A 27710-nucleotide genomic window follows, 5' to 3' on the forward strand; every position below is an offset into this window, starting at 1 on the left:
TTCCTAAAGAGCTTGTGTGCCAATCAGCACACAGCATATATAATGCTCAGCTTTCAAACAGCATTTTGAAATGCAAAAAGTATCAAGGAAACAGGAACTGCAGCTTTTACCAGCTCCACAGCCTGAGCAACCTTAAACTCAGGTTCATAGGAGATCCACCAAATTAACTGGGGTGATCTGTTTTCTGCTACACAGTTAATAATAAGGCTCTGTTTTGAGCTCAGAGTTGTTTACTACTGCTGATATTTAATGCTCTGGTGTCCTGGGAAAGGAGAAAGAGCAAAGAGAAATGCATCTTCAGGCATTTCCAGGACAGGTTTATGTCCCATGCGGGGAGACCTGTGACAGGTCCAGCCTATAAAACAGATGATGAAAGGAGCAAAGTCTGCCAGCAAGCAGGAGCCCTGTCTGTGCTGCTGTGTAGCACTGCTGGCAGTGCAGGCTGCCCAGAAAGTCTCCTCCTTTTAAGGCAGTCAATACTGTAAGAGAGTATATAAATGTATAATATTTATATATTATTATATGGTATTTTATATATTTCTGATTTAACACATGAATCTAACCTTTTATTTTCCATTTAGCCTATTTAATGTGTTAACGAGCTTTTCTTTTGGCCAGAAATCTGTTTGTTCTAAAAGTTAACCGTGGATCCAGCAACACGTCACCAGCAAAAGGCATTCTGAAGTGGAAATACTGATATTCCTCCTGTTTCCTCTCCACTACTTTGACAGTAAAAACTTCCATCAGTATTACAATCACGTAAATATTTAGAATACTACATTGTTGCCAAAATCTTCAAACATATGCTTTACAATTAATTTATAATGACAATATACAGTGAAACATTAAACTTAAAAGTTATCTTTGGATGTGTTAGACATGCATTTATCTTCAAATACCTCAGATGTAATTAAGATGAAGTTATTTACTAAGCAGAGCTATGTGGGAGTCAGAACTCCCTTTAATGGGACAGACATAATTGTCACATCTCTCTCTGTTCCATATTGGAATTATTCTGTAAGTTCCTACAAAACAATTTACAAGCATGACAATTGTTTTTAAGTAAGAACACAGAATGCTAGAACTGCACCTTTTATAACTGCTACCTACCACAAAACACACTTCAAAAAGAAACATCATGAAAACCAACAACAATCCCATGGAACATCTCTTTTTTTGACAAAAAGAAGTTTTTGGAGAACATTCACTGGTACACTTTCAACAAGCTCTCACTGCAAAAACTGATATATACTTTGACAATGATAATAAAGATATAGTTGTGCTTAAAACATCTTGTTCTCTCCTCAGGGTGATGTTGCCTCATGTTATACAGAGTAAAAGCAAGACAGCAAGAAGTTTAGCTCATGGAAAGAAAGTGTATATTCCAGTTTAGAGTCCAAAGGGTGATGGCAAAGACCCTGATAAAAAACAGAGGGGGGAAAAAATTAGCTGCCAAAGTAGAATGCTGCTGCTGAACCATCAGAAGGATACGAAGTCCCTTTTTCCATACTTACAGCAAACTTTAACTTGTAACTTTACCTTTCCACAACATCCTCTCCATTCCAGCAGGTTGAGCTGTCCCTCATGACCAGGTCTCCATCACACAGACGTTCTGCTATAGAGGCATAAAAGGTGCGGGATCGCTTCATGTAACTGATGAACTCTCTGTAACGCAGGAGGAACATATTTAACAACACAACAGGAAACTCAGCATTTAAGCCCCTGTCAACTAAACCCTCCACAAGGTTATGATTTTAGAATTTAAGTAATCTGAATGGATTTCTATTTCTAGTGTATTTCTACCCCTATTTATCATCCAATCTGATTTAGTCCAGTGTTAATAGGCATAATTACGCACACGAAGGGTGGTTTTAACACATTCTGTTAACCCGTCTTAATTGAGAGTATTTCAGAATGAGAAATTACCCTCCTCCATCGCTTTAGAAGGTCCTGTTTGGTATGAGATGATAAAGATAGGGAGAACAAGATGCAGGACACAAACTGAGCTATCACAGAGCTATCTGCTTGTCTCAGAACTTCCCACTGGGAAGGCCAAAGGACTCATTTTGGTTTCCAATGTTTCAGCCTGGCAGGCCATAAGGGGACGCTGCACTGAAGACGTGCCTGGGGATATGGCTGGATGAAGCTTGGCATAAAACCAGTCAGGATTTATCATTCCTTTAGGAGCAACAAGTGTTTTAAACAATGTCAAAGTCCACTGCTAAATATCTATCCCTACATGGTTTAGGCAGTGGTCGTCTCTCCCCAAAGCTATCTTTATACTTTTTCAAGTGTTCAACCATCCCATTTATCTTGTGGGATGAAATCCTAGTCTAGATAAATTAACTGTCAGACGCTCCAAAGAAAATAACAGAGCAGGAAAGCTGTTATTTTAAGCAAAGAAAAAAGCAGGAATTTTTGGGCTTATGAGGAGGGAATCAGCATTTCTACCTCTTGACTACCAACTTACAAATACAAGCTCTAAGTATTAATGCAGGAAAGCCAGGCCCAGCCTGAAGGCTGCTTACTTGACAGAACAGCCCGAGAGTATCAGTTCTGAAAGGCAACACAGATGCTAACAATTTTATGGGTGCTAAACTGGCGTTTTCTTTGAAGGAAAAAAACAGCATCTTTTAACAGTCTAAAGCTTGTCTTACCCAGCTCACCCCAAGAGGTTTAAACTCCTTTGCATTCTCAGCAGAGTGAGGCTCTGACATTTCAAAGTAGCATCTTAGCAAACAGAGAATTCTGTGTCCAACTCTCAATCTTTCTGAGCAAAAATATTTACTTTTCATCAGTGTAAAACTAAACTCAGTAGGGTAGAAAATGTACAGTTTCCCAGCACCCCACAGTATAAAAGCAGCAATCAAGTGTGCCAACTTCTAGGTTACAGCTGGAGATGAGCTAACTGGAGAGACAACAAAGGATGTCACCTTGTTTTCATTCTTACCGAGAGATTTTTTTCAAACTTCTTGATTTGTCATTCTTTGAAGCTTTCAGAGGCAGAGAACTGGAATAGGCCGGGGAGAATTAGCATCAATCAGGAGAGTTGGGGAGTAGGGGAGAAGCAGGAATTCAGGCAAATGAGGAAAAGAAATGAGAAACAAAAGAGAAAAGTAAAAATTATTTGAAAGAAAAGTCATCAAGCACATGCACAGGATAATAAAAGAAAATCAATTAGGAGAAAAACTGGCATGAGATTTTCCAAAATGATAGATACCATCAAAAATGTCAATGCAATATTGGGGAGGGGGGGGAAATTGCAACCAAGATTTTTTGTCCCCGTCATTTTCAAATAGAAGCACAATTACAAATGCAGAGTACACAGCAGAAAGCTGAAAATAAATTCAGCAGTACTTAAATTAACCATAATTGATACCAAACGGAAGAACTGCAAATACATGGAGTTGTACAAGAAAATAATGGCAGTTTAGAATGAGAACCAAGGGAAGAGAGACATACATGAGCAGCATTCACGTTCTGATACGACAAGCAATTTACTGCCTGTTAATAAATGTGTAAGTAGAGATATTTTTTGCTGTTCTCTTCTGGTCAGATTTGCCATTTACAAACACCCAGCTTTGCAAAACAGGAGATACAGGCTTCAGGGTTATACTGGAGGAAGAACTTTGGAAATAACCCAGGCAATTATTTCGTGTAAAAGTATTTTGGGGCACCAATATCCTGAGGTCCCTTAATTAACATTAGACATTGCATCCAGCGTTAACATCACGATGTAATTTTCCACTGAGATGGTTTGATAGCTCAGCCTGCTCTCACACCTGTGCTCTCCTGTGTAATGCAACGGCCAGAGCTGGAGCAATGAGTGCCTGCAAACTAGTTCCACACCGAACCCACTTCACTCTTACTGGACAGAGTGACCCCTTTCAGCAGCTTCAGGACACCCAGAGGATGCAGCTTTGCCCTCACACTTTCTGAGAGCTCATAGCAGGGGTGGCCACAGGAGAGGAGGGACCTGCCCTGATCATCAGGTGAGTGGCACATTCCATCACTGAGGCAGCGATTCCAACACAGCCACTCATAAAACAAAATGAAATTCGGTAACAGGGAAAATCTGGGCCGGCTGAAACCTCTGCCTTGGCCAGACATTAATGTGCATCTGACATTAATAATCTGTTTTCTACTAGCACTTTATTACTCAAATTTTAAAAAAATCATGTGATGTCTGACCCAATAGATACTTAATTTTAAATAAAATAGATACTATCGACTTCAAATATTCCCAAAGAAACTCCTAAATTGTTTATTTTAAGATGTGTAAAAGATCTGTAAATTCACAGCAAAACACAATCACAAAGCTTGCTTCCTCCAACTAGGGACCTAATGAATTACAGTTCTTCGTTAAATGTAACCTATTACATATACAGCTTTGTAACCAGTCTGTGTTTAGTGGTTTGAAATGCTTCATGAAGCAGAGACGCTAAAAGGCAGGTATTCAACTTTGCTAGGAGACTGGACCCTGACCAGAACAATTCTTTGTGCTGAACTCAGCAATAACATTCCAATTTACTCACTGAGATTCTGTACATGCCATTTACATTCCCTGTACCATCGTATGGTTTCAATTTTCTTGTCATCTCTATTACATGTTATAGTAACCTCCACATTAAAAAATGACTGCAGCAGTAACGCTGCCAGTTTCACTTAATCCCTGAATACCATTGTGTAATGCAAAAAAAATAATTACAATCAATTTGATGCTTTTCAGGTTAATCAGAGGAAAAGGTTTCCAACAAGACCATGCAACATTTATTCAAGTTTCACCTTCTTTCACTATTGTCCCTGACACTTAGTGATGCGTAACAAAAAAATATGTAGGAATGGAATGCAGAATAAAATAAAGAGAGATGGGAAATGTTCCAGGAACCCACAAGAGTAAGAGGAGAAGAAAAGGGTTCAACTACTGCAAAAGAGGATCCAGTTGGTCTGTGCCCTCAGGGACTATGCAGGACCTCAGTGTGCAGACAGCAGAGGGTGAGGAGGGCTGGCTGCAGCCAGGCCCCAAACACCTTCCCCTAGGAATGACATCAGGCCAAGAGATGCCATTGAACAATCTCACTTCTCAGCTGCATGAGCAGCCCTGGCTCTGGTGAGCTGCTGAAACCAGGCTTCTCAGATTCTTTGGAAAAGGAGTTTCATTTCGTAACTGGCCTGGCAAAGACTCATTAGCTTTGGAGCAAATATCCATCTGTAGGTATAAGCTGTCTGGCACTGGGTTTTTAAGGGCATCTCTGACCAGGTTCTATAGGGGAGATGAGAGGCCACGTGACTCTGGTTTCTCCCACAGACATGCCAACCAGTTGAGTTCTCTTTGAGTTCAGGAACATTTTGACACATTAAGGGCATGAGCCACAGTTTTTGTGTCTATTTGGAGAGTGCTGGCTCATTCCTTCTCTTTTTCTTTCCTTTTTTTAAAAGGCTGGAGTCATGTTCCATATTCCCCTTGAATTAAGGATCATTTGGAGGGATGTCTATTATATAGACCGACAGACAGATTCAACAGAACCAGTTCCCTGTGTGACCTTGTACCTCAACTGACAGACAGCTGACATAATTGTTCTCCATTTCTTAAAATCAGCACAAACAATAGCATCTAAAAACATTCACGTAATTACTCTCATGATCTGGTCCCCCTGCATCAGTTCTCTGTCACTCTAAGTGCATTCTACATAATCTACTGCAGGAATGACTTCACCCGTGTATTATAATATTTTATTACCTTGAATTGCTTTTTATTGATATCATATGTGATTAAATGATAGAGAATGAACAACACAGTGATGCTGCTAATCACTGCATCTTTCACTCTATTTATGGTTTCACAATTGTTTCCAAGAAGCAAAGTACAAGCTTCAGGCCATGTGTTTTATAGGATGTTGTGGAGAATATTTTCAATTTTTCCACTTCTCACTATTTATGGCATGGTTCCATCATTCATTTTCAGTGCACAGGCTCCCCACAATACCTATCAACACTGTATTTCAGCAATTTTTCATGCTAATTATGTAAGCATGGTCTTAGTTTAGATTTTTTTGATAAATTAATTTTCAGTGTGCAGACCAATTTTGGAAAATTGTCTAATTTACAGTGCATTAGTTTATTTTCTTTTCCATCTACAAGTCTTACAGTTTAAAAGGTCACTATCCAAATAATTCTATATGGTTGGGAAGGGGAGGGAGCAGATCCTCAGGTGAGAAAGAATGGCTGTCATGCCATGAAAGACATAAAGGTCACCTGTTGATAGGTTGGCAATTCAGCCTTTTTGGTTGCTAGTGTTCAAGTCCCAGTGAAGTCCATGAGCTACACAGAAGATGGTCTAGGGCTCTGTGTTTTTAAAAGTGTGCTTTATAAATTGTACTACAACTGTTCCTCGGATTTTTACTGCTGAATTGATTTATATAATTTCTTTAATGCTCTTTTCTCTGATTTGCTTGGTAAAAATTGATTAGCTCCACCCAGTAGCATAAACTGTTAGGTTTTGGTTTTAAATTACAGAGGGATAAAATTACCACTATCACACAAAATACTTGCCCTGCTGCTATTACTTTTACCTTTTAAAGCAGTGTTTGTTCCATTCATGCAAGCTAAGACGAGAATTAAAGTAGAAATGGATAAAAATCTCATCTTCACAACTCAAAGTCCAGAATCCAGGCAATGGAAGTTTTAATATTGCTGTCTGTCATCCATTTATCCAACATACAGAGATACACATGGACTCCCCTGGGCAGATTAGACACTGTTCCTGGATAGAGGTGTAAGCCCAGCAGGATTCCACTCCCTTGGCTGAAGTTGTTCCAGCTCAATACTGCTGTTACAGAGGACAATATGTTAGCCAGAAAGAGGTCACTTTGATTTTATGACAGTTAGCTCTGCTATCCACTCATGTATCATGAGTGAGATTGCAAAGTCATCTCTCCCTTTCCACTTACAATTTACAGAAAACCAATTCAGGAGCTACATGAGGTAAAGTGAAAGAAAAACTTAGGAGATCTGAGAGCAGGGATACTCTTGCCTGGGCCAGTGTCTGTAGTTCAGCTGCCTACTGTCTCAACAGAAACCAAGACGGACACAACAAGCCCAAACAAATGCTCCAGCTCTTTCTCTGCTATGTACCAAATCAAGGACATTCCAAGGGATCTTACTACTCCTCCTCAGTACAGTGAAATCAGGGACCAACTGGACTGATTTGGTGTCAGGGCAGTGAATCTTTCCTTTCATTCCTTCCTCCCTCACACTTCTGTCCCTGGATAAGCTCAAGTCCCTAAAGATCTGGGCAGTTGTATTTTAAGTAATTTAGACTCAACTGCGGAAATTGGTTTCCTCAGACTTTGGTAAAGAAAAGCTTTCATCATTTTCACTGAAAGTTTCTGGAAATAACGAACACCTTGGTGTTAAGTGATGATATCAAGTCTGGCCTGTAAAAAGCTTTTCTTGGAGAGACCCACAATATAACACCACAAAATCATCCCTATGAATATCCATGATGGCAATGGCTGGAGAGCACACACAGACAAGATGACAGAGCCATGGCTCTGGTTTGAAAATTACAGTGCAAGGAACCAATAGCACAAATTGGGAGGCAGAGAGTTTGTTTCAAAGCAACTGTAGCTCGGGGTTACCTTCTTTTATTGTTCAGGCTGGTATGAGCCATCACGAACGTCTGGGCTTCAGTCACTTCCTTCACTGGCACTATATTGGCTGAGGACAAGTTCCCTTCTTGTTGTCTGGGCTGCCCACACACTTTATCAACCTGTATGAAAGGAAGTGAAAATGGGGTGTGAATGGAGAGGCTGATTTACAATTGCCCCAAAGTCTCCTTGTTCCTTATGATATATGTTACTGCAAGAGAAGTTGTCTGGGTGAGAGAAAGAAAGGATAGAAAGGATTTTTCTTTCCAGGAGACCTGGAAACTAGTTCCCTGCACAAGAACCACCAAATAACATGACACCAGACAGTCATCAGTCATGGATTTGTCAGTGGCTACTGGATATAGGACACTTGGAAACAGGCTGAAGTAGTGACTGATGGAAATGTTGGCAAACTGAACTTCTATTTATTTATTTAGAAACACATCTGGAGTTTGAAGCCACAAGGATTTTGGTGGGACATCTGCCTCATATATAGAGAGTAGAGTCTATCTTATATTTGAAGTGGCCTGTAATCAGAAGACAAGCAATTCTTCCAGCCTTTAACCAGATATTGTAACATCACTCTGCCATTTGCCCTCATTGCCCTTCCTGAAGCCCCTCATTAGGGATTTAATACTAGTCCAGCAGAAAGCAAACCTATGTCTATCCTTTATGCACTGGATAAAGGATACGGTGGATCTGACACTTGCTCATGCATCCAGACATATTTATTTGCTGTAACAGCTTTAAGTGACAATAGTGGGACGACTGTCTTCCCTTTCTAAGCCACATACGAGTGGTCTGTAATGTTTTCACCTACACTTAAATCCTCAAGCAAACACAAAAAGACAACAAAGGAAATCCTACTGTGGGCATGGTACTACCAGAGACCTGAATCACACAGAATTCATCATCCCACATAACCCTGTATTTTGTATCCCTTCTTTAGTTTTCCATTATAACCAGGGCAAAATGGATTCTTGCTGATCTGTGCACTTTCCTGCATCTCTAGAACCCTTACTGAGTCACAGCTGCCCATCTACTGAACATTTCAGACCACAGACGACTTCAAATAATTTTCTCAGTCCCTTTGCACCACTATGATACATATGTCAGCACAGGTACAGGACAATTTTCTCTGCCTTAGCTAGTTTCCTCCAGGAAAACTACTGCTATGTAAAGCTAAGGCATCTTCCTCCAAAAAAACAGGCCAATGGAATGTGAAAAGATGGAAGCTGTATGGGCATGACAGTCAATGTTGTATGAGTTATAGCCTGGTCCAGTATAATATGCTGAGAAGAACCTAAAACTGTAGCAATTGAATGGGAACATACTGGATTAATCCTGACATATCTCCAGCAGCCAGATGCCTCACTCAACACCACGCATTGTGTATATTGTTCTGGTCTCACCAGGGACTAGCACAGCACTGGTTTAAAATACAACTCTGTGAAATGAAATAGTCTACTTCAGTCTGTTCTAAACTTCTGGGAAGAAAAAAACCCACACTCTATGCAAATGAAAATATTAAACAAAAAAGCCTTTTGAACCCTTTAGAGCTGGACAGAGGGTATAACACAGCTGGACCACATTCCTGCACAGCAGGCTTTCTCCCCTATGCCTCAGGCTTCCCAGGTCTCCTACAGCACACAGACCCAAATTCCCACTGTAGGTTTCTGCAAAAAACATCTTAGATTACATTATGTCACTAAAGTTCACGTCTTCAAACTACATACACCTCAAACCTTGTCACTGTGGATTTAAGACAGTTTTAACCAACTAACACCAGAGCGGTTTGGGAAAGCAATGCGGTTCTCATATACATAAGTGATGAAGAACTCCCAGGTTTTTTGTTTTTCCTGAGAGAAGTTTCAAAGATATTTAAGTCATTATTTCTGTTGTGAATGAAAACACTAATTTTGTTTTGATTTGTATTTTGATACTACAGAAATAAAATTACTTTTTAAATTGCACAGGTCTCAGTATTTTACATGCCAAACTTATGCTTTTCCTTTTAAGCAGTAATAACAGTTTCCTGCATATCAAACAAAACCACAGCATTTTAAGGAAAAAAAATTCTCCATGGAAAAATTTAACTAGTCCTACTCCTTATTAAAAATAATTTGATAAATGAAAAGACAAATAGCATTCACACTTTTTGTCACACAGGCCTTGCAGTGCCCCTCTTCTCAATTCAGCTCCCCAGGCTGGTCCCTCCTGAGCCACAGGGGCTGGGCAGTTCCCACAGCCCCAGGCTGCAGATTTTGAATTAATTAAACAGAAACCTGACTGTTTAAATATTTTTTTTCATGTAGATTAATTTTTACAATTCACCAAATTGAGTATTTTTCTGCAAAATAAAACAACAGAAAAGGCCGAATTTTATTAGCTCATTTTGGTAGTCACAAAGTTGATGGCACGAATGAGAACACTTAGGTACAGAAAACCATCTTAAACTTCCAGCTAGGACATTTATGAAAAATGAGTTAATGTTGTGTAAATTGAAAAGCATAAGGCATGCCATAAAAAAAAAAGGTGCTTTCTGGAATTGCAACATCTGGAATCTACTGCCACAAATTACCTATGTTTTAACAACAGTAGGGAACACAGAGAGTTTTTCCCTCCCATCCTAAGGGCACCAGAAAACTGCACTATCAGTTTAACTCGGAGCTCATCAATCAAGTCTCACCATCCAGAGGAAAAACAGTGCTGCTAAAAATGGTGACTGAAATTTTTAAGCTCCATTGCTGAATTCAGAATAATCAGGAATTAATGTAAACAATTACTGAGCCCATTTCTGTGATTTTTAAACTCAAAAATAAGTCTGCCAATCTACAAACTGCCAGAAAATCATCCCTCATCAATAAAAACACGACTAAGGTCATCCCTCTTGTTTCCTTCACGATATTTAAGCAAGTCTGTCTTCTAACAGGGAACATCTACAGCTAAAAACTGCTCATACCTTGTTGTCTTCTGAATTATCAATCATGTTTCATAATTCCATAAATTTTTCTTCCCATTAAAGCTTTTTTTACTTATACACCAATGATTTCTCTGAAATATCCACCTAACCATAGCTACATTTTTTCTGCCGTGAACTTTCACTGGTAATGAAATATGGAGTCATATATATATATATGGATTATCTGACCTCTTACTATTAGTTATTTGAAAGAATGACTATTTACAACTATTACAGAGGCTTAACAAAACAAATTGAAAAATTCTCACCCCAAATTTTTCTGAACTATTACAGCTCGACTAACCTTAAACACTGAGGTTATATTTAATATACCAAATACAATCAAACACGGGAAAAAATGTCATGCCCTTCTGGATACCAAGCGAATCTTAGCTCTCCAAAGCAGGAGACCTTTTCACTAGTTTAAAACAGTAATTTTCATTGATTTCGTAATGGGAAGCTTAGTATTTTAAAATATAAGATTTTTCTAGTGACTGGGCTTTGAGTTATCAAAATGCTGACAAGTTTTCCTGCAGACTTCTGCTCCCTTGATCTTTAACCCGGTGTGGGGTGAACAGCTCTCCCAAATGACCCCCTTCAGCCCCAATTCCAGCTCAGCTGTACCCACACCACACCTGCTACATGGGCATTTTCAACCAGAACTGCATTTTTCTGGTTCCAACTGCCGAGCTTGAAGTGAGGGAAGCAAAATCACTGAGTTATAGGGAAATCAGGTGGGAGTTTTCAGACTTGCATGTTCACCAGGAGATCTCACATCCTCTGCATCGGACATACCCTCGTCACTTGATTACTGATGGCACAAGAAACCGAACATTTTATGTTCACAAAGCCATCAATAAAAGTTGAGAATATTGCTGCAAAATGCTCATTTCCAACACTCAAGAGATTAGTAAGAGCACATTAGATAAATACAAACTAGGGCTCATTCCCCATTGCCACTCTATATTTTATTGAACAAAATCTTGCCCTCAATGAAGAGGCAATAAAGACAGAGTAAGATCATTAGAAGAGAGCAAATAACCTCCAATTTTGCCCTAGTTTAAATATTCTCTCTCTTATGGAATATGTTTCCTATTACCAGCATTTTGCTGGTAGCAGAGTTCAGCAATACATAAACAAACTCTGGGATTACTAGTTCACTTTCCTACAGGAATATGTTGGCTTTTACTTGGGAGGGGAGCATTCTCCTCTCTCTCATCTTGGACCTACTGAATAGTTTAATGTAAATTAATTTCCTACAAATCTTTTGAAAACTGGCAGTTAGAGAAGTTGACCCTTACAAGATATTAGAGATTCCTCCAAGGAGAGCAGTATTATGAATTCCTCAGGGGCAGAAAAAACTTCTGTCGGACTTGACACTTAGACATCAAAGAATTCAGCCACAGAATTTAAATCCATAAAAAATAAGGCTCTGAGTGTTGTCTGCCACTTTTGGAAATACCTAGGTTGTAATCAAGTGATTTGAATTACAGTAATATTTTGAGGTAGAGTTTTGGAATCAAGATACAAATGTGCCAGAAATAAAACAGTCCTGTAAAAGCAAGAGCTCGCATTCTGAGCAAACAACAAGAAACTACAGGCATACGCTGAAAAATAATGCACACATACAAAGAGATTAAGATACATATTTTTATGACATTTTTATGAAGCAACCGGGCTCCTGTTACTCTTTAGTGATGCCAGCTCACACAAGCTTCGACTCAAAAAGGGACAGGTTGCAAGCACAGGAGTTATAGAAGTTATAGAATAACTTACACAGCTGCAATCAACTTCCTCTTACATATTTCTAAGGCCCCAAGCTGAGGAATTACAAAGCCAAGAACTACTCCTGCATGCCCTTATGAAAAGTGTTACTTAAAAATTCTGTTCATCTATTCCACAATTCATCTTTCCTCCTTTTTAACTAATTAGGTCAGGTTTCCAGGCTACTAGATATACTGAGAAAGATGAGTGTTCCAAAAGTGGAGCAGCAGTAGGATTCTGCAAACAGCCCTGAAATTAGTTTTGGAAAGGGGAAAGTAAGTGCTTTGTTAGGAAGTTTTGGGCATGAGGAAATCCACACTGTTTTTTATCTTTTTGTCTTCTGTCTGTAGCAGAAGAGACATCTTTTCCATCCTTTCAGGCACCAGCACTGGGCACGCAGAGTGGTCAAATTGTGCAGAGCTACAAATTCTATAAGACCTTCTCCCATATTATAAATGCAAATAATGAGAAATGAGAATTTGGGGCCTTATGAAAGAGCCATTAAGAAAGAAGGGTTAGATAACCTGTCCTGGGCATGCCACAAATCTGCCTCTGAATGCACACACACAGGGTTTTGTCACAAGGAGAGTAGTTGAGGATTTCTGGAGAAACCTAAAATAAAGAAATACCTTACATGATCTCAGGCATTTCAATAATTTTACACAGCTTATATCTAACAAATTTTCACCACAAATTACAATGATATTTTCAGCTCTCACTAGCTTTTAAAATTGCATACACTGGTCAGGATATCAAACTATTCGCAGCTAATCTCCACATCTAAAGTATTTTAAGCATATATAAGTCAATAAGCATATAAGTCAATATCTTTGTCTATTTTGTTAGGATTTTTCAAAATATTTATGTTCAAATTGTATATATATTTACCCAGCTGAAAAGAGAAATGGAAATTATTTATAAACCCAAAGCAAAATATCAACAGCACCTGACAGGTCAAATGACAGCTCCTCTCCTCCACAAACTCCCCAAGATTCAGGAATAATCTGTCCTGGCCTTTGTTACATTTGTCCTTAGATACTGACAACCTAGAAAGGTTAAGCTCAATTTTATAATTAATTACAATAATCTAGAATGAAAAGAAAATTCCATTGGGAATCAATCCAAGTGAGCTACTTTAAGAGCTCTCAGAAAAATTAGGTAACTTTAAAGATAACATAAGAAGAAAAATCAATTAAAAGATTTTATTTAAATCTCCTTTTGATCACTTCTCAAATTAATTACAGTATATCGAAATAGTATTGCCTGTGATGTGTTTATTATTTATACACATTCTTAAGAGAAAGCAATTATCAAAATATTACTGGAATTTCTTTTATCACTGCAAGCTTAAAATACAACTAAGAAAAACCCCTCACAGTTTGTTCTACCAAGGTTCAATAACCAAGTACAAAAAGTAGCAAAGATCACACATCTTACAAACACATATATATATGCACACACATATATTTATTAAAAGGTAAACACTCCTCTCCTTTCAGGGCTCCCCTAGTCTGCCAGTGCTGCACAGAGTGGACCATCCCGCTGCAGCGATCCCTGACGGCAGAACTCCCTGGCACAGCCTGGTTCTCACTGCAACGGTGGCACCGCCACCATCACCAGCTGTCCCTCCCAGCACCAAGGGCTGGCGTCGCCACCTCCACTGGCAGGACCCACGGGGACACTCCTTGGCCCTTGCAGGCCAAGTGTCACTATGAGGGACCAGCCAGGCTACTCAGCCTCATTTTGAGCTGGCCCGTGGAGTCAGAGCTCCAGCACTGCCTGTGAGGAGGGTGGTACCTCCACCAGCAGGGATTGACCAGCAGCAGGGATCATACCCATGTTTCAGACAGGCCATTACGGGCACAGGTAACTCTGGAGAAGAACATCCTTCCTTAGGCTCAGTTATCTCCTGAGAAGCCTTCAGTCCAAAAATGAGCGTCACTCTTCAATTTGCTTTCCGCCAGATTGGAAGACATTCACCTCAGGCACTACGGATCAGCCATGCTGCTCTCAACCTAACCTCAGCATTGTTGCAGTGTTCCTTACTTCTTGATGGTGCCCAAGAGCTCTCTAAGACAAGATCTCTTCCCAGGACCTTTTCCACTAAATGCAGACCTAGTTTGATCACCACCACAACACAGTCAGTCTCACTGGTTTCAGCTGCCCAGCAGAAGAATACACAAGATGACAGTGACATAATGAATCAACACACAGGACAGGCTACTGAAAGAGGGAGTGTTTCTCCCTGTGAACACCCTCTCCTTTTGGGGTTGCCAAAGACGACTGGGTGTGACAGACCATTAGTCCAACCCATCCGGAGTTTAACGTTCCTCTGTACATAGTTACTGCAATCATAATTGCACCAGAATTGCAGGAATGATTGTGAATAACTGGCCAAGTTGACTGCAGACACTCATTTTTCATATATGCACAAATAATAATTTTCAATGAATTACTAGGAACCTGATCCAGACCTGAACCATGGATAACTTAGTCACATAATTTCCTGAACATGCAATTCAGCTTCATTTTCAGTTTAACACACTTTCGTAGGTGGGCATCACTACTCAGGTATTTAGGCACAAGCCCAAAAAACCAAAATGAACGCCGTTTAACAGGCCTTTTGAGATATCCCTTCTAAACACAGCTTTCAACTTAAGTGTTTTGTCTGCAGGCTCTGTTTAATGCAAGCAGAATTGTTTCTTAGCAGTTTTCACGGGGCTGGCATTACGTAGTATATCCAACAGAAAGCAAGGAACAGCAATCCAGAACATGATCGATTTTTGCTTGCTCCATGACTAACACTGATTTGTTGTCTGTAAAATATTCCATTACTTAGATATCTAATTACGCAACTAATATATCTATTATAACTGTTTGTACGAGAGGCTCCCAGACAATTTGAAATGCCTCTCAAAACCACTGTGTATTCAGTGTGGGTGTCTTCCTATACACTGTGTATTCCTCTGTAGGGTGCTTGAAAGCAGGGTTGCATGAGCTGGGGACAAGCCCCAGGATGGGGAAGGGACTAGGAGAATGTCCACAAAGAAGAGAATGGTCCTCAGGCTCACAGGTTTGACAACTCCAGGTCAAAATCTCCCTTTTCTCTGCAGGTAGATACACCTCAAGAACCAAGTTTCAGGACAAACAAATGGAGGAAACATTCTCCAAGGAAAAAAGTTTACTCCAAATCTCTGAGAAAGACTGCTACTGTTACTTTAAACTGACATCTAGGTATGTTCAGGGGGATGATTACATATGTTATATAACATATATGTTATTAAATATATATATACACATATTTTTATATATAAGGGAAGAGAGCATCCCTGTTAGGGATGGCTAATGCTGCAAATTTAAGCCAGATTTTAAGATACATTAACTCCTGCCTATCCTATATATTTATAAGAGCACTGATCAATCAACCCTGAAAACATTTGCCAAAAATCATAAACAAGAGCAGGAAAACTAAGTTTCAGCAAAACTTTTAATTCCTTCTAAGATTTTTTTTTCCTGTTCATCATTGCTGCAAGCATTTAGTTGGATGGGCAAAATGTCACAACTTTCTTGTCCAAATGACATCATGAGAGTGACATAAAAAGAATATGTAGGAAGTCAGATGGCCATTATACTGTCCTATTAGCTGAGATAATGCTGTAAGTTTTTGCAATCATAAAATAAACACATCAATAACAATGTCAAGACCTCCAAAGAAGTCAGAATAACCTTCCATTTTGCATTTAACACATGCCATAATTAGAAAAGGCTGGTAAACACACTCAATTCTTCTTTTTTTCGTGAGATACATCATTACAATTATGATTCGCTGACGGTTGCCGTCAAAATAAACATGTTGTCTTGTGCCTTTTTTCTGAACACAAGCAAATTTAGATGGTACTGAAGACCTGAGTAACTATCCCAGATCCGTAGCAATATTATGTAGCACAATTAGCAGCAGCCACCTTGTTTAAAGTATCTAGAAGACATTTTCCCCATTGGGACAAGTACATTACATTTATAAGCAAATTCTCTGACTTCTTTCCTGTCTCCTAAGGAAATCACCTGCAATGCAGTAGAGATGTTTTGCTTATAGTGAATACCAAACCAGCCACTTTTTCCTGCCCCTTTACCTCAGGGCCTCAGGTAGGTTCACCACCCAAAGGGGGCTGGGACCCTGCATGGAGTGAAAACCCACAGCCTCACAGATTCAAGGGACTTGAATCATCACTTCAACTGGGCCTCACCTGCACCACCAGGCTTTTGGTTTGCAAACGTGTCACAGGCAGACTCTGACCATCTATACGGGGTGAAAGCAAGGGTGCTTTGAGCATTTACTGCAGTGTTTGATTCATGTGGATCTACTTAGGACTATTAAACCAGTCATGCAATTTTAGAGGTTGAGTATTTCTGCAGTTGAAAGTAGAGAAGACAGTACATCTGCAAGCTTAAGTCCAAATTGCAGATCAGACCTTTAGGACTGTACCTTCAAATTCCACCAGGACAGAGACTTTTCTAGCAAGACATTAAGCACAATTTATTTTCTAGTATGTGTGCCCTGTTGTCAACTTAAGAGTCAAGGGCCAATTGATAAATAAAGGAAACGCAGTCCCAAAAAAGCTGTCTTATTAGACTGCCTGCTCTGCAGGATTCATGATAGCTGTGCTCAAGTGCAGAGGTGGTACCATTATGGCAGACTGGTGTTAGGGAGGAGGAACAGCATGAAAACAGAGCTGCAAACAAGGAATAAAGATGCTTATAACAGCATCCAAAACATAACTCCTCGTTTATGGTTGTCAGGTCTTTTTAATTCCAAACTTTATTTCTGATTCATGCTTTTTAAAAACAAAACCAACAGAAGGATTCCCTTGAAGCCATTCCATGTCTAGCCAAGGAACCTTGCCATTATTTGCAAGCCTAGAAATTATTTCCTCACTGATGTCACACTGAACTTTCTGAGATCCATTCATGTACTTCTCTGACCCATTCCTGATGAAGTTCTGCAACAAGAGCAAACAAAAAATAGCCCTTCCTTCAACTTAAGATTTCTCCAACTTCATGTACAATCTCAAAGAAATATGAAGGAAATGGGACAAGATGTTTTTGAGCTGGAGGGTAGTGAAAACTTAACATTCTAACTTTTAAAAATACATCATAATTCAAAATAAGTCTCCTTTTACAATGTGAAGTTTTACTTGACTTGGAGACTGACAAACTCAGGCAAGAGACATGAGGTATAGACAACAGTGAGGTCCACAGTCACCTCAACAACCATGACTGTGCTCATTTCACCAAACTAGTCACCTTGTGCCAGTTACTGACCCAATCTGGGTTACCAGTTCTGACAAGTGCTGGCAAGAATCAATCATGCTTTAGCAACCATGCAGTAAAGCAGCACATCAGGCATCATATCACATAAAAAGCAGCACAGTGAACGCGTGTGGAACTTTACAGCCCACTGAGTGCACACAGAAAGCTGACAGAAAAACAGGATTCTCAGCACAGAACTTGAATTTGCATGGAAAACACATCCCAAAAGGGCACAGCACTGGGTGTCAGAAAATTTTAATTGAGCCAGCATCATGCCAACAGGTGAAAGCTAATGATATCCTGGACTATATTAGGACAAATTATGATCTTCCCTTCTATTCAGCATTGGCAAGACCATACCAAGAATACTGTGCCAAGTTCTGTGCATTAGGTGACCCTGTTTGAGCAGGGGGATTGACTAGATGATGTTCTAAAGTCTCTCCCAACCTCATCCAATCCATAATTCTAGGAATTCACTGGTTTTGTTTCCTTGGTGACTTCCAGTAAGTCACCTAAGGGTAAACAACACCATCCTCCTGCCCAAAAAATTTAAGAGTAGGGAATTTAAAGTCTGGATGTTCCTGCTGGACTTGTGGATCCTGAATCACAGTACAAGATATCTCAGAAAGGGATTCAAACCAAGCAAGCACCCAAAGCAGGAGAAAACAACAGATACACAGGTGTCTATAAACCTCTGTTCTTTCTTCAGTGTTTAAGTGCTTTACTAAAGACTCATCTCACACCTGTTGAAGTCAACAATAGAAAATTAAGATTCAGCATTTTTGTCTCCCACCTCTAGAAGGCACTCAGGGTTTCCCTTCCTTATGGCACACTGAGGGCTGAAGCCCTCATGCTAAAATACCAGATAAAAATCAGAGGCAAGAGAACTCCCAAGACCAATGGGAATTCGGTGTAGTCAAACTGCTATTTTTCAACACACATTCTAAGCACTTCAAAAGGAAAGAAAAAGAAATTTGAATTTTAGGAGGGAAATTAACGCAAATTCAGATAGCTCAGGAATAATAATGAAAAAAAAAACTATCAAAAAGCACAGTATAGGTTCCCTGTCAAAACTCGCCTACTTACCAGCAAACAGACAGTATAGCACAGGATTCATAGGACAATCACATGCTTGATGAGACCACTATGGTTCTGGGAAGTACTCTGCTCACTTCCAGCTACAGTCCTGAAAGGCATTTATCAACATTGCACCTTTCCCATCTACAGCCCTCACCTCACAGCTGGCAGTAACTCTCTGTATTTTTATCCCCATTTCTCAAACAAGGAGGCGAAGGCAGAGAGATTAACAAATCTGAGAAAAAACACATAGGCCAGATTTGGAACTGACCAACTCCTGACAACCAATCTACTTCTTTGACAATTAAATCACATTCTGGGTTCAAAAGCTTTGGCAAAGTGCCTCATGTTTAAGTGCACTTACTTGCCTACCTATAACTTGTGGATTTGAAGAACTGAGCTACAAGTCTCCAGAGCATGGTCTCACAACATCCGAGTGGATCCAAGGCTGCTTCTGCAGACCCGACTGTGCAAACAATCCGAGCATGTTGCATCCCTTGATGTCCAAGACCACCCAGCAGCCCAGCACAGCAACAGGAGTTGGCACTCATCAATGCAACCCAACTTATTGTTTAAGCCTGTAATTAAACTGCACTGAATATGCAAACTTGTTTCATTCACTAACTGTTTTACTTGCCCAAAATAGGAACTGGAAGCAGCTGATTTGAACTATATGGTCTGTGCTCATCTGCTTTTCAAAACACGCAGCCAAGTTTTTCATTAATAAAACCTATTTCTTTACTTCCTACAGTGCACTAGAGAAGAATTTATGTTCCCTTTTTCTGCAGCCACAAGAAAGCAGCACTATTGGCTCAAACCGAAGGTAAATTCAGCCACTGGTCTTTTCAATGCATGTGCCAGGAGACACTGTCCTCAAAAAGCCAGCCCACAACAATGTAAACAAAGGAAAAGGAAAAAGTAATTTAGTGTTTAGGTTGCTTGGCCTGAACCTCCATCCCTGTTCCCTGCTCTGCAGTGGGAGCTGGTGAGTTAGCACTCCCAGGCAGATGCACCAGCCCCTTTTCCCCCACCTGCCCTTACCAGGAGGTTCTATGTTCATTCCCCAGTGGAACCTCAACACAGCCTCCCCCAGCAGCACTCAGCTCACACGGTTCTAACAGCAATTTCCATTTCTTAGGGAACTTTCCTATGAGCAGACAGTTTTGGGAAGGCCCAGCCTTGCCTTTTTCTTCACAGCATCTTCATCCCTCTAAACAGTCATCTGCAGATGTTTAATGCGAAACAGGAGAGAGGTCAGCTATTTTCATTCTTATATCGTGATGCCCTTTGACCTCTTTAAGTAGGCACACTATAATATTTACTTAAAAGAATCCAGTAAGGTTTTGATTTTGTAGAGTCTGGGGCACATAGTCAATAAATCTGCCAAATGCTAAATTTTCAGCAACTACTGGGATAGAACTGAAGGTCTTGTTTCAGAGCAAGTTCTTGAAGCAAGAGCATGGTAGGCCAGTGAGAATAAAAGTATTCTGGTTGCAGAAAAGAAATTAAAGCTAGGGAATATATATCTGTACCTGGGATCAATTCATTACCACACAAAGTTACAATTTTGTTTTCAATTTTAGACTCTTACAAGGCAACATGATGAGATATAGGCAAGTATCTTAGTTGTAAAATCTTGTATACTTGAGGCCCAGTTTGCCCTGGTTCTGAGCTAATTAGAACTGGTTATGATGCTGAAAGCATCTTGAGTGTCCCATAAACATGGCTATTTTCATTATTTACTATGTACACAGAATAAATGTAATAAAAGCTAGACTATGGGAACCAGCTGACTAGTCCTTCAGCCACAGTTTATCAACCATCAGCAAACAGAAGGAAGCAGACTATGATATCAGGAGACTGCTATTTGTTTACCTAAGCAAATATTATTGTTAAAGATTGTTAGTCCCACTTTTTTCTGATAGGGAGGGACTGACGTGACAAAACTCATTACTATAATGAGACAGGGAAAGAGGACTGAACAATGATGGAGAGAAAACCCTTTCCTGAATTCTAGATGTTTAAGTGACTCCTGAAATCTAAATCCCAGACGTCTTGGGTTGAGATTCTTTAATGTAAAAAATATCATTTGGGATGGGAGGGTGGTGCTATGTAGCCTACATTTTTTAATGCCTTTACATAAAGTTGTCTGTGTGGCCACTTCTACTGTGAACTACCTTATGGCACAGAACACTTAATGAGAAATACAGTGAGACTTCAGTGCCTGCTGGGGTGGGTAAAGTACGTGCCAAGGACAGTGTTCCCAAGGGTACAACAATCTCCTAGGAAAAAATACACACAAAGGGCTCCTCTCATTTATACTGTGCCTTTCTGTTGGTCTGATCAGCTGCTGAAAGATTCATACGAACAACTTTAGTATGACAAAACTTTTTAGAAAGGCAACAGCATGAATGGGAATCAGGACCAAAGTCCCTTTCTTTTTATAACCATTTAAAAATAAAAAAAATTAAAACCTCAGCAAGCTAATAAAACAAATGGGAGGTTAAAAAAGTAAAACTGGCTTGTTTCTAAAACAGGCCTTGATATAGAATGCCTGTAATAATGAAAAAGAGTAAATGAAAAGCATGCTGATTCCTATTATTCTTTGAGTTAGACTATGCCCTTGGGTAGAATAAGAAACCCCAGAAATGTAAAATATGAAAGTAATAAACATACAATTGCTCAGAACTTGATAATTATCTCTGTGAAACAGAATATGAGGATTTTTGGTAGGCTTTGATGATTCTGAACATGGAATTAAGCTGAATGTATTTTAAATTAAACCTAAAATAAAAACAGCTGCTGGAAAACATACATGACCAAATTCTTCATTTGAACATGTGCCACTTTTGGCTATATTCTTTTAGATTTTAAAACTTCACCGGCATTCTGTAAATTCAACTCCAGTATGAAGCAAAGTACAGTAGCTACTGCTGGCATTCAGTTAAGCCAATCTAATTTTATAGATGTTTATCTAACAACTCAGAACCGCTGCTATTTCCATCAGAGAGGGATTATACCACCAAATAAATTTATTCACTGTGGTAGCTGCAATTCTACGTGCAACAGAGCCTAAGAGCATCACTGAGGTTCAGGCATCACTGAGGTTCATGAAGTTCATCCCACTGCTGTGCTGGCAACTCTCAAAGCCCATTCACATGGAAAAATGGCAGACTGCTAATTAATTTTCCTAAGAGTTAATCTAAAGAACAGAACGAGACGGATTTCTAAGTAGAATTTCATATATGAAGAAATACTTATCCCATTAAAAAAATATTTAGACTGCTTGAGAAACAGGGGAACAATACAGGAGAACGACACAGGAGCAGGAATTACTTGGGTTACTGATACATATGAAAAAGACTATTCCAGTACAGCAAGCCAGAGGGCAAACTTAAGAGGTATAGAATTCGCTTCCACTTGTGATTGAATTACCAAACAAAAGATATCTATGTCACAGTGAAAATGTCCTAATCAAATAAACTTCGAAATACCATTTATTTGGAAATCTGACCTCCTATTCCCAATTCTGCAAGAATCTGTGGAAATTCAAGAGGGATACAAAATGTAGCACATTCTGCAGCACTATGAATTGGAAAACCTTTCATACTTGCCATGTTTTTGTAGATATCAAAGCCTGTAAACCATGTATATGCATAGTTCCTTTTGTACTGGGTAGGATGACAGCAAAAACATAAGCAAATAATTTCAGTGTGTCTGTCACATACTCACTTAGCTTTAAAACCTGGAGATCTTAAAAAATAACCTAGGTCCTTAAAAAAAGTCATTCCTATGAAAATGTTTCTCACTTTTTTTAACCTCCTTGTAGTATCTGCGTGACTCAGAAAACTCTGAAGAGTGAAAAGACAGATGTTTTCTTTAGTCTAAAATCTCAAGGCCTATAACCATTGCCAAAATAAGGCAATATTACCATACCTAAACACCAGAAGATAATTTTTTTAATCTACCCATAAATCTGAAATGCAGTTAAATGGAGACAGCAAAAAAAGATTTTAATGGAACAGTTTTATGCATGTCAGAGGAAAAAGAAAAAACAAACCCCAACACAATTCACATCCTACACTACTATTAATGCCTCCCAGCACAAAGATAAGCTTTCATTATTTTCTGCAAAGCATAATTCTCAAGGGTTACATGTAACCAACTTATGCATGCCATGACAGCCATGGCACATAGGGAATGAGAGAAAAAATGGAGCTTTATTTGCTCATAAGCATCAGGCTCTGTCAGCTGTCTGCTTCCTCAAAATCCCAGTGTCTTCACCTAACTTGGCCACAAGAGGATGAGTTGGGATTGATACAACTCCAGAATTCCAGATTGACTCTTTTCTGACCCATTAAGCATTCATTTCACTCCCTGTTCTTCCCTTCAGATACCCTGACTCGTTGAAGGGACTCCACTGGCCTCAAACTGCCTGACTGCACAAGGCCTGACTCTGCAAGTGCCATGGAATCGCAGGATGGTTTGGGTTGGAAGGGACCTTAAAGACCATCTTGCTCCAACCCCCCCACCACGTACAGAGACACCTTCCACTAGAGACCAGGTTGCTCAGAGCCCCATCCAGCTTGGCCTTGAACACCTCCAGGGATGGGGCATTCACAGCTTCTATGGGCAACCTGTGCCAGGGCCTCATCATCCCCACAGGAAAGAATTTTTCCCTAATATCCAATCTAAACCTGCCCCTCTGTCAGTTTGAAGCCATTCCTCCTTGTCCTGTCACTCCAAGCCCTTGTAATAGTTCCTCTCCATCTTTTGTGCAGGCTTCCTTCGGGTACTAGAAGGCTGCAGCCAGGTCACCCTGAAGCCTTCTATTCTCCAGCTGAACAATCCCAGTTCTCTCAGTGTTTCCTCATAGGAGAGGTGCTCCATGACTTTGATCATACCTCAAACCCTTATGTCTTGTGTTCCTGCCTTGTTGTTCTTCCATAAGGAAACACAGAAAAGTAGGAACTGGAAGACTGGAGTGATGATTTTAGAAGGAACAGGGGCTTGCTAAGTAATATCTGAGGAACAGCACCCAGGGTCTTATATGGCTGCCCTTTGACGGAGGTCAAAATATTCCCTCCTTGCAACTCCCAAGAAGATGCAGTTTTTCAGAAGTGCAGGACAGCACGTGCTTTTACCACAGACACCATAACCTTCATGGAGCAAATATCAGAGCTCACTCCCAGTGAAGGTAGACACATTTTACCAAGTTCCCCCTCCACCCTTTGCTCTCGCATGGAGATTTTCCAGCTCAGTTGAAATGCCACTGCAAATCCTACCTTTTCCATAATTTTTTTATGTTTTTCAATAGTTTATAATGGACATTTCACATTCCAGTATCAGAATATACTGACTAAATAAACTCTAAGTAATGCCAAGGTTGTCAAGAATCTGACTTGGGAGCTGAGAGATTGCAAATTGGATTAAAGCAGTGAGCAAGCCAAATTCCAGTAAGAAAATGTGGAAGAGCACAATAGCAGCCATTTCAGCATATTTTCTTAACAATGTTTTTCTATTTTTCTTAACAAAAAAAAAAGACAAAAACTTGCAGAACATGAAAATTTTTAGTTTTGAGTTTTAAATATGACGGGTTTGTTCTCTCTTAAAATATCATTCAAAAAAAGTTCAATCACCTCAAACAAATGGACAGAACATCTTTTTTGCAAAAAGCAAATTTATAAAAGTTACATAAACATCAAACTAATCAGTTACACATATGTTTGATGTCACATCATCAAAATATCCCAGGAAACATGTTCACCACAGTTCATACAATTGGAGTTCACCAGACTTCACTCTTGATTCATTATTTGGAGAAGAACTGGGACCTAATTTAAGTTTAGTAGTTGTAAATAATACTGCATCAATTTCCAATTTTAGTACTTAAATTCAATACAGACACTTTGGGCATCACTGTCACACTAAAGACCTACTGCTTTCCTTAGAAGATGTTTGAAACAGATGAAAACTACTAAAAAATAACTTCAATCAACCAAATATTTTACATGTCAACTTTGTAATAAACTCTGTGAATATCATCTTGCCTATGTTCAATGTATTTAGAGAGCTGCTGCATTTAGACTAGACTATCAAACAAGTTACTGTGACAAGCTGTATTTGGATATTTCCAGTCCATAATTTTGAATGTGGATAGCACTGTAACTAAATGCTTTATGTCAAAAGAACGCAAACTGCACACTCAAAACAAGCAAATGAGATGAAACATAAAAATGTGCTAGATACTCTGACTTGGAAGCTGAAGAAATTTTCAGTCACCCAAAAAAGCACAGCAACAAAAGGGAATATTGTACTATGTGAATCTCAGGGGTTTTTTTCCTCTGAAGAGCATTAGGTGCCTAAGTAATTCACGATTAGCAGGCCTGTTTCTGACAGAAAATGTATATCTTATTTAAAGGATGAAAAGTTTGTTACTTTTACTCAAAAAGATTTTATGAGTTTCCAAAAACTGTAAGTGGCATAAGCACTTCTTCAGAGAGCTATAATCTTACCATTTTCAACGGCGGCCTGTTAAAAGAATTTATTTGTGAAAGGATAATCTTCTGCAGTTTGAACTTTCTCACCAAGCTCCCTCCTCATTGCTATGCGGTGTGGGAGGTAAATCTGCTTGCAATGCCAGCCGTGTCTATCGAATCAGAACTAACTTTTTGTTCCACTTATTTTCTTTGCAACATTCTGCCATCAGTAGCCACCTCAAAAAAAAAATATACTTTTCACGCCTTGGTGTCTTTTAGATAGTTCACTTCCAAGCTGGTTCAAAATAAAAAAGTTTCATCTTTTTATGGAAAGCCAACCAGTGCTTTTTGTAGAGGACAGAAATGCGTGGCCTTAACTTTGTCCCCTCCACTTCGTGAAGGCTGGTCAGTGCAAAAATAAAAGGAATGTCATCTCTGCAACAGTAACTTATACCAGGGACCCAAAATTGCAGACCAGAAGACTGATTTCCATTACTTGCCAATACCAACAGAATAGCAAGATTCAGAGAGTAAATCAGTTTCAGAAAGAAAAAAAATCATAATAACAATCAGCACTAGAGTTACTTACAAACACACTAAGGAGATCAAAGAAAGACTGATGACTACAGTACCCATTTCCCTTTATGGAAAAGAAATATTTCTTAAGGAATAAGTACCTGTAACTCATACTACAGACAAAAAAAGTTTTGGTATGTTCACTAAACATCATAAATGCATATAAAACCGTAAAACATACATGCAAGTACCTGCAACACAAAACCATAACCCATAGTCTCTGAAGGAAAAGCACATAAACCAGTAAGCATACAGAATTAGAAAATCTTATTAAGCAGACACTGGTGATGTATCAAGAATGCATCCTCACCACAATCTTAAACAACAACAACAACAAAAAAGGTACATGATAATATTAAACATGTGTATGGTTTCTCTTTTTCTTTCAATGCTGTGTATCACATTTTCCAAGTATCAAAAAATTATCTTGGTAAAATCATGTTCTGTAGGGAATGCAGCATTAGAGACTCTGGTAAAGAAAAGAAGAACCTCTTTGTTAGCCAAGCCACAAAGCATCTACAGAGCCTAATTCATCATGAAAATGCCACGATGCCTGACAGCTGACTGACAGACCAGCCCTCTACTCAATCCCTGTCCCCTGGAAAAGGAGCCCCTGTGACAGGACGTGTCTGTTCCTCCTGGACAGCACCCCTCGTGTGCGAGTGATTCCACACAAGGGCTGAGCTCAGCAAAGAGGCCAGACTGAGTACAAAAGCCTCACAGGGCAGCTGGGAATTTCCTGGGTGGAGGAAACTTCTTGTCTGGTGTAAGGGACCATTTCCACACATTTTCCTTCCTCCCCCTGGCAAGGCAGATTTTGGAGCTCTCCAGGTCTGTGTGGCAGCACAACCTGTCACCTCCCCAGGTGCCCAGAGGGGTCTGCCATTCCCAGAAACCCCAGAGCCATCATCTGGGACCTGCCATCCCACTTGGGCACTGGAGGAGCAACCCTGGCTGTGGCACAACTGTGTGAGCAACTTGAGTCCAGCTCCACATGCAGGGTCAAGGATTAAGAATTCAGCCTTTCCAGCTGTCAGCCAATCTGCTACTCGCTTGAAAATGAAGCTTGTGCTCAAGTGCTTTATGGGACTGGGGCCAGCATGCTCAGCTTCTTGCAGATCTAAGCCCTATGTTTTTATATCCATAATTTTAGCTCAATCTTTCTGCCAAGTAAACCTCTTTTCCCTGAGTTTTGTTTATTTTTCAGGATTGAGCTCAGCAAGGGGTGAAGGGTTAACCTAAAGTACAGTGGTCTGATTACCATATACATTGAAGGCACTTTATATTGAAAAAGCAGCTATGAAGTATGCTCACTTTACTAGTCCCTAACTCTGCAAGGGACAAGCAAAGCACCACAGGGATAAGTGAAGGAAGGGCTCTCCCATTCAATCTGTGAAAAAACCAGACAATACGTAGATGAAAAAGCAAATGAAAATCATGCCAAGTACAAGTAACACAGCATTGGATAGTTTATGGTTTCAGTATATTTTTACTCTTTATATTTTAAAAATCCAAAACTCTAAGATGAAAGAAAAAGAGAAACAAGGGAGTACTTGGAAAAACACTTCAGAAGCAAATGCTTATGCAAAAGCACTTTCAAATCACTCAAAAAGAGAGATTATTTTTCTAATCACAACCAATGTGTTGCTGAGGAATGACCCTAAAATAACCCTACACTTTTAAGCTTCAAAAAACAAAGCAAGAAAGTTTAGGTGCAGGAACTTTATTGGAAAGCCCTCTCTACAACACTGCCCCACCTTCCCCAACTGGTAGCAATGGGTGGGGACAACACAGCTGGAGACAGGAAACCCAGGAGGGCAGGTGTGGAAGAGAGAAACTGGCTCTATCCCACACCCTGCAAGGCTGCACAGCTTTTGAACACTGTAAAATCCCAGC

At 39.7% G+C, this 27710-nt stretch overlaps 1 protein-coding gene across 6 annotated transcripts in view; it reads right to left on the reverse strand.

The window, feature by feature from the left end:
- The window catches only part of LOC116791870 (glypican-5-like), a 434010-nt gene that overhangs the window by 246539 nt on the left and 159761 nt on the right, over positions 1–27710 (reverse strand). For 5 of the 6 annotated variants that reach the window (XM_032698296.1, XM_032698294.1, XM_032698295.1 and 2 more), the window contains 3 exons: positions 7641–7771; positions 2951–3010; positions 1540–1665 (listed from right to left, as the gene is read on the reverse strand). In XM_032698296.1, coding sequence (XP_032554187.1) covers positions 1540–1665; positions 2951–3010; positions 7641–7771 — 317 coding nt within the window. The remainder of the gene's footprint in view (positions 1–1539; positions 1666–2950; positions 3011–7640; positions 7772–27710) is intronic. The other variant, XM_032698293.1, reaches the window with a different exon arrangement.

The sequence above is a fragment of the Chiroxiphia lanceolata genome, chromosome 10, assembly GCF_009829145.1.
Source record: "Chiroxiphia lanceolata isolate bChiLan1 chromosome 10, bChiLan1.pri, whole genome shotgun sequence".
NCBI lineage: Eukaryota > Metazoa > Chordata > Aves > Passeriformes > Pipridae > Chiroxiphia > Chiroxiphia lanceolata.